At 55.6% G+C, this 12,296-nt stretch overlaps 1 protein-coding gene across 2 annotated transcripts; it reads right to left on the reverse strand.

Annotated features, from left to right (window-relative positions):
- Positions 1-217: 217 nt before the first annotated feature.
- Positions 218-8,968, reverse strand: EGR3 (early growth response 3). 2 transcript variants are annotated; one of them, XM_082470696.1, is made up of 2 exons: positions 7,106-8,968; positions 218-5,768 (listed from the first exon to the last, which is right to left on the reverse strand). In XM_082470696.1, exons 1-2 carry the CDS (start codon positions 7,257-7,259, stop codon positions 4,759-4,761), a joined length of 1,164 nt encoding a protein of 387 aa, XP_082326822.1. In that variant the 5' UTR covers positions 7,260-8,968; the 3' UTR covers positions 218-4,758. The 2 variants fall into 2 exon arrangements, with proteins under 2 accessions (XP_082326822.1, XP_082326823.1); XM_082470697.1 differs by lacking the exon at positions 7,106-8,968 and adding an exon at positions 6,602-6,746.
- Between the last annotated feature and the right edge of the window lie 3,328 nt (positions 8,969-12,296).

A 12,296-nucleotide genomic window follows, 5' to 3' on the forward strand; every position in this document is an offset into this window, starting at 1 on the left:
TACCCCCACTTCACCCCTAAGTTTCAGGGTTGAATCTCCTCTCCCCATATTTACAAAACCCAGGCAGGTTGGGTTGCTGGTGTCATGCTATCTGGGGCAGCCTTATCTAGCTACACAGTGTGAATCAGAGATTACACCACACAGGGCTGGTGCCAGCCAGGCAGACTGCCATATTGCCAAGTAACCCAGTGGTTGAACAAGGATGGGTTGAGCAATATGCACCAATGGGAAGTGAGTTTATTAATCATGCCGCATAGTATACTGTTGACGAAAGTATCACTCTGAAGGCCTGGCTTGATTGGAGAAGGTGCAGGTGGGGCTGAACGCTAACTGTGAAGACACCCAGTGAGCTATCTTCCTCTGATGATGTTCACTTGAAAAACACATAGAAATCTGGAAGGATTCATCCAGTTTAGCAAAGAGATGGATTATATGCTCCATCATTAGGACTTTTCGGCCATCTTGGATTCCCTCTGTTAAAAAAGAAGGATACCTCCTTGTGGCTGTACACAAAGTTGCAGCTTGGAAGTTTCAAAGTTTCATGAGGTGAGAGAAGGGAATTCAAGATGGCAGCCAGTGACCTAGAACTGTGTGGGCGAGAAAATTTAAGACTGCATATTGCGTTGTTGTTATTGATCTCTTACTTCAAAAACATTCTTTTCTAAGGCCAGAGCCCACCTCCTCCACCCAGGTCTGCCTTCAACGTCTTAGTAACTATAGCCAACCAGAAATACCACCCACATTTTTCACTGTGATTGGCCTACATGGAGGGCAGGATACAGGGGTGGGGTGGGGGTGTTTCTGAGCAGGGACACCATAGTATAGTTCTGTCACTGTATGGCTGGCCTGGATGGCACACCAGGCATTGAGACACTGTCCCCCAGTCATAATGTCATGCTACATTGACATAGCTCTGTATCAGACACCAAGCCCCTAAATGTTGCTGAGGCAGATAATATGCAAAATGCATGGCTGAGAAACCCAAGCAAGAGGGCAGGCAGGAGAGAGAGGATTGATCTGTTCGAAGACTGTTCTAGAACAAGCCTCCCAATGATAAAGGATTCTAAAAACGATGGGAAATCAGGTGAAGGGAGCAGGATGGAGATGTGGACACGGGAAGGAAGTGGAGGGTACATATCTCTTCAAGAGAAACGGAGAAAGCTCTAGGGCTGGCAAATAAATTCAGTTAAGGAAAGGGAAGGTTCTGGAGAAGAAAGCTCATAGGGTAGGGAAGCATCACTTCTATGGGAGATAGAAGTTGTAAGATGGGAGGGATTACTGCTCTATAAAACATTCCTTGTATTTCTCCAAATTCCTGTGTTCTTTCTTCTCTTCTAAAGCATCGGATCCTTGGGTAGCTCATAAGAACTAGGACACCCTTTCCCAGGCAGCTACAAATAGTGAGGCCTGGAGAATCCTGTCCAAGTGGGACTGCATTGTAGTGCTTTTAAACCTGATTTTTCCCAATTATCTGACCACCAAAAAGCTTTCAATCTCTCTGGTTATCTTGCCAACACTGAAGAACCCCCTCTCAAATCTCCATCTGTTTTTCAGGCTTCAAAAGCTCTAGCAAGAGTAATACTCGGTGTGGCCGCAGAGACCACCGCAGGTCCTATTCTGGTGCTCCCTGCAGCCACCAGAGAAATAGTTCATAAGCCAGGAAATCCCCTCCCTTCTACTCTCAAATACCCATTGGAAACCAGAGAGAAAGATTCTAGAAGGTTCCAGTCATCAGCCCTGGCTCCCATGAGCTTATCTAATCTGTTCACCTAATCTCTCTGGCAGTTTGAGGCTCCCAGAAGGGTGGAGGAGAATCCCTAGAACCACAGTAGAATTCTCTGAGAACCACAGTAAACACTCAACATTGAGTTTGAAACGTCAGAACCCGCACGAAATTCTAACCAACTTCTAAGAACACCAGACTCCATGTTTCCATGGTGAGGGGTTTCAGAGCGAGAACCACAAAAACCAGGCGTAAGAACCTATCAAACCAACCACCAGCCAGAAACAAAACAAGACAAAAAACAGGCCAAACCAAAACTTTATGCTATGAAAACAAGAAATAAAATAAGGAGATTTATAGGCCGGCTGATTGTCAGCAAACACAATATATTTACTGTATTAGCATTTGCTCACAGTGCAAATGGTACAACATTACACCATTTCAATATTTCAGTTTTTAAAAATGCTGTTTTCATTAACTATATTATATTGGCATAACAATGTGACGAAGGAGCAAATGAAATGTTGGTGAAGAATTTCACCTTTTCACGATAACAAGCATATTTTTTTAACCTTAGTATAAGGTACTATATATCCAAGAAATAAAAACATCCACAAAATATATTACATCTGGTTTGTCTTTTTCTAAGTACTCAACTTTATACAAAAGTCTTTCAAAAAATATCATTCCCCATAGGTTTTCCTGTTTAAAACCTGATTTTTTTCTCTCAGTTCACATAAGTTAGAGTGCATTTTCTTTTGCTGTTTTTTTCTTAAAACATGCAGACATATAAAAAATCTGGATAGCACAACCTTTTGGCAACAAAGCTATTTTTCTCTTAGTTTAGCTTAAATGTCTGAGAACAGTTTTATTAAAACAAAGGAAAACTCAGAGTTATCATGCAGTGACATGCATATACCAGAAGGAGCAAGGAAAAAATATTAAAGGATATCTGATTCCTCCTTCCAGCTTTGAAGTGACCAAAATTTTTGTTTTTAATAATCATCACATTATAAAAAGTATTCAGCAAAATACTGTCTCTGCAAAGAAAGATTTTACCCTTCAGCTGAAAAAATATGGGCCCTCCCGGAAAACTTCATCCACTTCTCTCTCCTTCTACAAAAAGTCCAAGTACCTGGAAGTCCACAATCGCCTGCTCTTTGATTTTTTCCCCCCTTTCACTAGACTCCTTTAGTATTATCTATCCGCCACCAAAAAAACCGGTGCTTTTTTCTTTAAAAAAAAAAAAAAGTGGGAAATGCATAAAGTGACTTTAAAAACAGACATTCTGTAAACTCCAGACCTTTGTTCCTTCTCTCTGGGCAGCTTACTGACCACAGGAGAAATAACGCTAACAGGGAACAGTACATTCAGGCAAGACTACACTGGAAGCTGTGTCAGAGAGTGACCTTCCCTACTACTCCACTTCCAAAGAGTCACCCCTGTGTGGAGGAGGCTGGGGAGGAGGGGGTGCCTGAGAAGAGGTGAGGTAGGGTGGGGAGAAGGTGAGACTGGGGTATGGAAAAGATATGCCTCATTCGTCAACATGGATTAATGCAAACATCCCCATAGCTTTGAGGAAAATTTGGACAGAGATGTGTGTATATGTGTGTATATGGATGCATACATACATACTCACACACACATACACACATATGTAGATATAATCTCATCAGTTAAATTTTTCATAAAAAAGAAATCATTTAAAGCTGTAAATGCCTACAAATTCTCTTTATTCCAGTGCACTGCACTGGATAGCCAAGTACCTTAGAGATTTAATTTTACTAGGAATACATATTGTGTGCATGTTATATATAAATGTATATATATGTATATCTATATATATGTGTGTGTGTAGACACACATATATACATACATACACACACACACACACACACCATACTCATAAATTTGAATTCTACCTGTTGTGTTGGTGATGACAAAGAGAGAGAGAGAAAAAAGGCTGCATTCTCATTAATGGTGGGAAGAGAAATGGGTATGTGAGTGAGAGAACAAAAAGATGGCAGAATGGGGTGGTTGGTTGAGGCCTGCCTTTTTGGAAAAAGATTTGGAAAGAGATGGGAAAAGGCTTAGAGGGGAGAAGGGAGAGGAGGGGGGAAAAGGGCAAACTCAGGAACAGAGATTTTAAAATCTCTGGGGCCGAGGAAACACATTTTTTTAAAAGGCAGGTTCAGTGATGGCTGCTGCTTCTCCCCGAAGATCAAACTGCCCTGAGGCCTTGAGAGGGAAGCGCTTGGAAAAGGAGGGATTCTGAGGGGCCAAACCCTAAGCGGCGGTAGCAGCACCGCGGCAGCGGCACCCGAGGCATTTCTGTAAGAAACATTATTTCGGAGCAGGTGGAAGACCGTCTCGTCCCGCCACGTGCAGGCCCCCAGCGGCCTGGGGACCCGAGGTGGGGAAGAGTTTGGGGTGGACATAGCCCAGTTCAGCTCAAGAGTCTCGCACACACACACACAGAAACACACACGCACACACAGAAACACACACGCACACATACACTCACGCGAGCACGCACACTCGCGCGCATCCCCGCACGCACGCGCGCGTGCGTGCGGCGGGCAGCAAGCTCTGCGCTTTGGTGCGCTCCTTACCCCCTCCCCCTCTCGGGTCTTCGATGGGGAACCGAGGGAGACGTGGGGGGAACCATGAGGTGCTTGGGTCCAGCGAGGCTTGGGCGGGCCCAGCCTTCAGTCCCCCGCAGGTCCTTGGCCCGGCCCGGCGGCCCCTGGATCAAGACGATCCCAACTGAACAAAGCGGGCTAGACGCCACCATTCCGCCCCCACGCCTTGGCTAATGGGGGGCAGCAAGGGGAAGGCGCCTCCTGCCCTGGCCCCCGACCGTTGGCCGGTGTGAAAGGGTGGAAACGGGGGACAGCGAAGGGAAACAAGGGGCCTTACGTCCATGGAGAGGCCAGGGCGCGGCCCCTGCGCCTCCGTGGCTAGCTTTCCGGCTGCATTCAGGCCAGCAGCCGGGAGACACTGGAGGGGAAAAGTGTGATCTGGGGGCCCGAGCCTCAGGCGCAGGTGGTGACCACAGGGGCCAGGGACACCGGGGCCGCCGAGGACGCAGAAGGCGCACCCCCCTTCTCCGCCTTCTTCTCCTTTTGCTTGAGGTGGATCTTGGCGTGGCGCTTGCGCTCGTCGCTGCGCGCAAACTTGCGCCCGCAGAACTCGCAGGCAAAGGGCTTCTCGCCCGTATGCGTGCGGATGTGAGTGGTAAGGTGGTCGCTGCGGCTGAAGCTCCGCATGCAGATCCGGCACTGGAAGGGCTTGTGGCCCGTGTGGATGCGCAGATGCCGGGTCAGCTCGTCCGAGCGGCTGAAACGGCGGTCGCAGCCCTCCGCCGGGCACGCGTGGGGCCGCTCGTGGAGCGGGGTCTTGCTGGGTCGGTTGGGGTACTTGCGGGGTCGGATGGGCTTGAGCGTGAGCGGCGGCTGGGGCAGGCTGCCAAAGCCCGGGTGGATCTGCTTGTCTTTGAATGCCTTGATGGTCTCCAGGGGGGTAATAGGGGGCGGGTTGACCCGGATGGGGTCCATGCCCTGGAAGGGCTTGTGCTCCGGAATGGAGCCCATGTCGTTGGGGTGGTGGTATAGGTTGTAGTCAGGAATCATGGGGAAGAGGTTGCTGTCCAAGGCCGGTTTGGCCGATTGGTAATCCTGGGGGGAATAGGCGAGCCCGGGGTTGCCCTGGGGGTCGTGGAAAGACACAGGCTCCGAGTAGAGATCACTGCAGTTAGAATAGGGGGGCAGCGCCGGATACATGGCCTCCACTTCCCCCTGCGGCGGCTGCACCATGCTGGCCGTGGAGGTTTGCGTGCTGAGTGCCCCAGAGGCCGGGGGCACCCCCAAGATGCCGGCGCTCATGAGGCTAATGATGTTGTCCTGGCACCAGTTGGAAGGGGAGTCGAAGGCGAACTTTCCCAAGTAGGTCACGGTCTTGTTGCCAGGGGCTGGCTGGAAGGAGCCCGAATAAGAGAGTTCCGGGTTGGGTTTCTCGTTGGTCAGACCGATGTCCATCACATTCTCTGCGGAGAGCGGGGGAGAGAGGGGAGGGGTGAGTGAAGCCGAGTCGGCTCCCAGGCCGGGGCGCCCAGGTCCTTGCCCAGGTGTGGAGGTGCGGCCGGGTGGAGTGCGCAGCGCACGGGGTAGGCTGCGCCAGGCGCAAAGCGGGCGGTGCCGCGCTCCCGGGCGCAACCTGGATACAGCAAAATACTACTGATCGGGGTGTGGAGTGGCTGCTGAACACACACCGCACACGCCGTACACACACACTCCCGTACCACACACTCACACACACACACACACACACAGGCGCGAGCGCGAGAAGCATTGTTGTTATTCCCGAGGTGGGGCGGGCAGGTAGCTGCAGCTACAGGTAGTTTCAGACCCGGAGCGCGCTGGGCTCTCGCTCTCCAGCGCACACAACTCGGCCTCTTCCCCTAGCGCTGTCCGCGCCGGACCCCGCGCCTCTCCTGCCCCGACGAAGCCCCCGGTGCGCACTGCGCCCGGGGAGCTGACCCGGAGCGCTCCGACGCTTTGTCCGCGGCGCGTAGAGGGGTGCTGTCCGCAAAGGGAGCTCTCCCGCCGCCTCCCCAGCCCCAGCTTCCTCCGGGCCTGAAGGAGCTTTCGGCTTTTGCTGGAGGGGGAAAGCCCAGCCTCAGCTTAGCGAGAGTGGAGGGCGGCGGAAAACCGGCCGGTGTCTCCACGGCGGGAGTGGCCGCTCTTCCCAAGCTCCTCGGTCCGGGGATCGTCCCCCGTGGCAGCCCCCGCGCGGGTGGGCCCCCACCTTCTCCCCTCCCCGCCGTCCCCACACCCCCACGGCTTTGCTGAACGCCCTGGAAAGGCAGCGTCGCAGTACCTCTCCCACCGCGGGGACTCCACGCCGCACATGGCTCCATCCCGGGTGGGAGGCTGAGGGAGTAAGGGGGGAGAGCGCGGGTGAAAAGGGACGTTGGGCTCCTCCCGGGAAAGGGGGCGACAGCATTACGCCTTGCGCACAGCCCGGCGATCGCGCCCCCTAAGTGGAGAACCCCAGAGCCGCTTGCACCTACCTCCCTTCGGTCGGCGGCTGCCCCCACCCGGGAGAACCGAAGCCTCTACCGTGGCGTCGCCAACCGAGCCTTCCCGATCGGGGAGGGCGGGAGGAGTGGGTGGGAAAAGCAACTCGCCCCCCGGAAAATTCCCAGCGCGCCCCCCATCTCTCCATCCATCCATCCATCCATCCATCTATCCATCCATCCATCCATCCATCCATCCATCCATCCATCCATCCATCCATCCATCCATCCATCCATCGCTAGCTCGTTCTCTCCTCCTCTTCCTCTCTCCCTTTCCTTCCTCGCCGCCTCCCCGCCGCCCTTACCTGTAGCCATCTGATTGTAATGGGCTACCGAGTCGCTGCTGCCAGAAAAGAGGTTGAGCGCGCTGGGGATCTCCTCGGGGTACAGATTGTCAGGCAGTTGGTTTAGCAAACTGCTCATGGTCACCGGCAGCTTCTCGGCGAGTTTGCCGGTCATAGCACTCCCGAGCTGCCGCCGCCGCCGCCGCCGCCACCGCCGCCGCTCGCTCCTAACGCAGCTTCCAGGCAAGCGGCATCGGAGAGGCGATCCGTGGTGCAGGGGAAAAGCATGCGAGAGGGAAAGTTCGGGAGGAGGGGGGAGGGAAGAGGGGAAGGGGTGGGCCTGGGGAGGGGATCTTCTCTTTTTGGGGGGTGGGTGGGAGAGAGGGCAAAGGAGGGTAATCCTCTTGGGTGCCTCAGCTGGTGCCGTAAGAGGCTGGGTCGTGGCGGGGGGGGGGGCGTGTGTGGGGTGGGTGGGTGGGTGCTGGGCTGGGGGGGGGATCTCGGCCCAAGGGGGTCGCACGCGGCCTCAGTATTGATATCACAAACAGACGCGCGCCCGCGGCCCCCCCGCCCCCCGATCCGCCACCGCCACCGCCGCCACCGTCGCCACTGCCGCCGCCGCCGCCTCTGCCGCTGCTGCTGCCGCTGCTACCACCACCACCAGCCCCGCAGCTTCCTAGCAAGCTCACTGCTGCCCAAAAGCTCCCAGCCAGGGAACTCCACCAGCCTATTTATCTGAGCCCCGGGAAAGCTCCGTGACGTAGCTGCCCATATATGGACAGACAAAGCCCAGCCGAAGGGGCGCGACGTCACAATGGAAGCTCCTCACAATGGAACATTAGAAAGCAGGAAGCGGGCCGCAGCCAACGTGCGGCGCCCGCACCGCTCGCGGATCTTAAAAAAAGAGAGAGAGAAAGAGAGAAATAGAAGAGAAGAAGGAAAGAAAATTCGAGAGGAGAGAGGAAAGAGGGGTGTAACTGAACGCGCGGCGTAAAGGACGCAGCGCGGGGGTGAAAGAGCAATAATCGCCTGTGTGTTTATTTGATGTCTGCACTAGGAGAGCGCGCTTGTAGGACAGGGGGCCGTGGGGTGGGGTCGTTCGCAAGTGGCCTCCAACAGCCCCCCAGCAGGAAGAAAGAGAATTGAAAACACTCGGCGGGGTCCCTTTGCAGCCTGGGAACTTCTGGGGAACCCGGAAGGTGTGCGCTCCGACCCTGCCCCGGCCACTCTTCTCGCGTCCAGGATCCTGCCTGGGACTGGGACAAAGTCCCTCTGAGGAGGATTCCAGCGGGTCAGGGATCTCTGGTCCAGTATCCCGGGAACTTTTGTGCCGCCCTCCCTCCGATGCGCCGCCCACAGCCCTGCTGCTCCCTGGGCCCCTGACCCTGGGCTGACACCCGGCTGAGCCCAGTGGCTGGGAGATTCGTAGCTGCATAGCGGCTGCGCGGGAGGCGAGAACTCCTCACCTTGGGGGTCGAGGATGTGCAGTTTTGGTGGTGAAGGAGAAGGAATGAAGTTGAGGGGATAGGGAACACGTGCACCAAACCCTCCATAAATTCCCTAATGGTTCCAAAGCACCCCTGTGGCCACGGGATGGCAGGAGGGCCCAGCAGGCCCAGGCGCAGTCACTGTCTACTGCTGCCTGCGAAGGGCCCGCCACTGAGTTGCGGCAGGAGCCTGCCGAACCACAGTCTCTGAGCCACCACGGCGACCTCCCCTGCTCTCTACCCTCCCCCTCGCCTTCCACAGGGCTGTCCCCATTGCTGACTGCCGGCGCCCTGCAGTCAAGGGCTGCCTGTTTGCCGACCCCGAGAGCTATCACCTCCCAGAGAGACAGCAGATCCCGGGGGCGGCTATGTTCCCCGAGGCCTGTTTTCGGAGCGCGCGCGGCCGGGCCGCGGGAGAGGAGGAGGAGAGGAGGGGGGCGTGGGGGAGCGACCCCGGATCACACCGGCTTAGCGTGGGAGGAGTCCCTCCTCGTTGGCCGTGTGGGCGCCGTGGATCCCGCGTTCCTCGCTGGGGAGTCGGGGTTGGGGGAACGTGCATTTCTCAGGGGGAGTGGGAGTATTGACAAGGAGGAGGAGAGGATCCCCGGGCCTCACTCCGTGGGAGGGCCACGCGGGCCGGGGACGTGTGGGAGGAACTCCCGAGCTGCACATCGTCGTGGGGGTGGATGACAACCTCTCTCTCCTCCCCTCCACTTCACTCGGTGGAGAACTAGGGGTGGGAGGGCCCGGCCTCCCCCGGATCTCCTCTGGTTCTTAGGAAAGGAGGGATTCCCGCCGCCGCGGGCCCCCTCTCCCCCGCCCCTGCTGCCGCTCCCGCCAGGCTACCCACACCTATACCGGGGAGGCTCTGCCCCCCTGGGCTCTCCTCCGCCCGCGCGGCGCGGGGAGGGAGCGTTCTGCAGCGGTCCCCGGCTCCGGCCGGAATCAGGGCATGCAGCGCCTCCCGCCCCCGGCTCCCTCCCAAGGGGGGGCGATTGGCCGGCCCGGGGGCGTGGGCGGCAGTGTGAGCCAGGCTGGGCGCGGGAGGGGCCTTGGCGGCTGCAGGGAGGGTCGCGGGGCGGCGGGCCAAGCCGGGAAGAGCCATACAAGGAGCGGATCCGGTGACGCGCCGGCCGCGCCCCTTCTCCTTCTCTATTTGGCTGCTGATTCCGGTCCCCGGATTTGCATATTTTGGCATCCAGTGGAAAAGGAAAGAAGAACGGAACCCGCAGCCTTTAAAGGAACCGCACAGGCTGTAGCGTCACCTAGGGAGGCGGTCTGGGGGGCGTGAAAAATTAGCCAGCGGCTCCGGCCTCTGGCCATGGAGCTTGGCAGCTGGGGGGAGGCGGGGAGAGGCGGGGAGCTGCGGCCACCAGAGAGCTTCGGCCGCTCCAGTCCCAGTCCTGGCCCCTCCGCGGCGCTTCCTGCTGCGCGTGCACTCGGAGGGTCTCTGCGGGTTCCGGCCCAGGACCAAGAGACGCCGCGAGGTCCGCGGCCTTTAGGCGAGCCGCAGGCCCCAGCAGTGACTGCAGTGCCCATGTTTCCCCGCGCGAGGCACAGCTCAGCCTGCGGGGGTGGCGGGGAGGAAGTGAGAGCCCTCCCGGCCGCCCAGCTCAACTCTGGTGGACCCTACCGTGATGCACCCCCCTCCCACCTGTTGAGACCTCTCCCTGGAGAGGAGGAGATTGAAGAGTTGCAAGTCCCAGTCCTGTTTGATAGGGGCCTGCATTAGGAAAGGCAGAGGCAGTGGGAGCATTTCGGATCCTCGAAAGCTTCCAGGGCCCCAAAGACCATGGAGGAGTGTAGCCATTCCAGAGATGACCTGCAAACACTTTTAGGAGAGCTGGACCTGTTGTATCCAAGCAGAACAAGTAGCAGGGTTTTGCAGGCCTGCTCCAAGCCTTTATGCCTGTTGGTGAGAATGGATAGGAGTCTTTTTGGGCGAGATGTCTGCCCCCTCCTTCCTACCTGTCCATGACGTAGAACGGGAGCCTTCAATTCAAATAAGTATTCATTCAAACTTCAGTGTGATGTTGGGCAAATTTCTGAATCTCTTTCTTGGCCTCAGTTTTCTTGTCTGTAAATTGGGATAATAATAATACCTATCCCTTAGGAAGAATTAAATTTGATAATCCTCATGGAGTACTTTTGCCAGACCCCTAGCAAGCACTCAGTAAATGGCAATTATTATTGGTAAACTATATTTTCCCCAACCCTACCACGTGACTGAAAAGCCCTTTCCCCTTGTGTGTCTTAGGAGTGAGTATAGTTGATATAGGGAGTTAAAAGGGCCAGGTATGACACTCCATCCCATATCAGTGTGATCATATACAGGAAGTCCTATTTGTGTGCCAGGCACCTGCTGGGCACTATGTCATCGTAGAGGTGGTTAAGGAATGGTCCCCGCTGTGCAAGAACAGAGGGCCCTCAATAGCTGGTGGTGACAAAAAGTAGGATACCAAGAAGTCACTCAGCTGCTCTTTAACACTCTGGAGCATCCTTCTAGACTTTTTATGGAGGGTGGCTATGGCTCCAAGGTGGGGTGGGGGACTCAGGTGCCCTTCCTCCCCTCCTCTGCCCTGGAAGGAGCCATGCTGGGGAAGGCCTGCGTCTACAAGCATAGGTCCTCGCTGCCTGGCTGCTGGTCGGGTTGCAGCCCGCACAGGTGTCCCCTGTCAACCTGGATGATGGTGGCAGATGGAGGCCAGGGTTCCGTGGCGGGAGGGGACAACCCTGGGTATGGAGTAGGGGTGGGGGGTTTGGAGTGGCCCCTTGTAGACTAACAGCATTCTCCCTTCTGCTGGCCAAGTCTTGAATTCAGCATAGAAAAAAGCTTTTTTCCTTCCCTCCCTCTTTCTTCCCTCTTTCCCTCCTGAACAGGGGCTGAGGGTGAGGTCTCACTTTTATTGGCGGGCTCGGGTGAGATTACCTGAACTGCAGGCCCTGGACTTGTTGGGGAGTGAGTAGGCACTGGTTCAGGGCGTCCTTACCCTGGAGATGGTGAAGGGCAGGCCCCGCCCCTCTGCAGCAGAGCCAAGGCTGCCCAGCCCCCGCTGCTTACCTCTGGGGGCAATGGGTGTGTTTGTCTTGGTGAAAGGGTAGAGGAAGGAGGGGACATGCCCTACAAACCCACCACAGAAAAAGACCAGGTTGGTGCTCTGTCTTGTTCCTTAGTCACCTCTGCCCTCTGAACTTGAGCTCCATTTTGCTAAAGATATCCAGTCCTTCTCTGCTGTCTTACAAGAAAGAAGCCCCCAATTAATTCAAACTGGGGTGCTGGCGACTTAATGCATTACCCATCTCAGCGGGTATTTGCCTTTTTAACAGAAAACGCTTAGAAGAGGGTCATATATAACCTAAAGGAAGTAAGCCTACCATTAAGCATGGTGCCTGGAAAATGGTAGGAACTGATATATGCTGAGGTCTAATGGTGGGATGTCAGGCCCAGTGATAAGGAGTAGGAGTTTTGGGGTGCAGAGAGCGTCTGGGGTTCCTCAAGTCACACCAAGCAGCCATGTAGAGGGCCCACCCTGGTGGGATTGCTCCTGAATGACAGCTCCCTCAAGGGCTATCAGTTGCTTTCTATTTTGGGTGTCCCACAGGAGACAGGTCGTTGGTGGAATCTCTCTGGCCAGCCCTCCCTGGCTTTCTAGAGGTCATTGCCATTCCTTCAGTAATGACAGCCAGCTCTGAGGTGAGGTGAGTTTGGCCTAGAAGCTCGCGGA

Source organism: Balaenoptera physalus, assembly GCF_965194825.1.
Source record: "Balaenoptera physalus genome assembly, chromosome: 7".
NCBI lineage: Eukaryota > Metazoa > Chordata > Mammalia > Artiodactyla > Balaenopteridae > Balaenoptera > Balaenoptera physalus.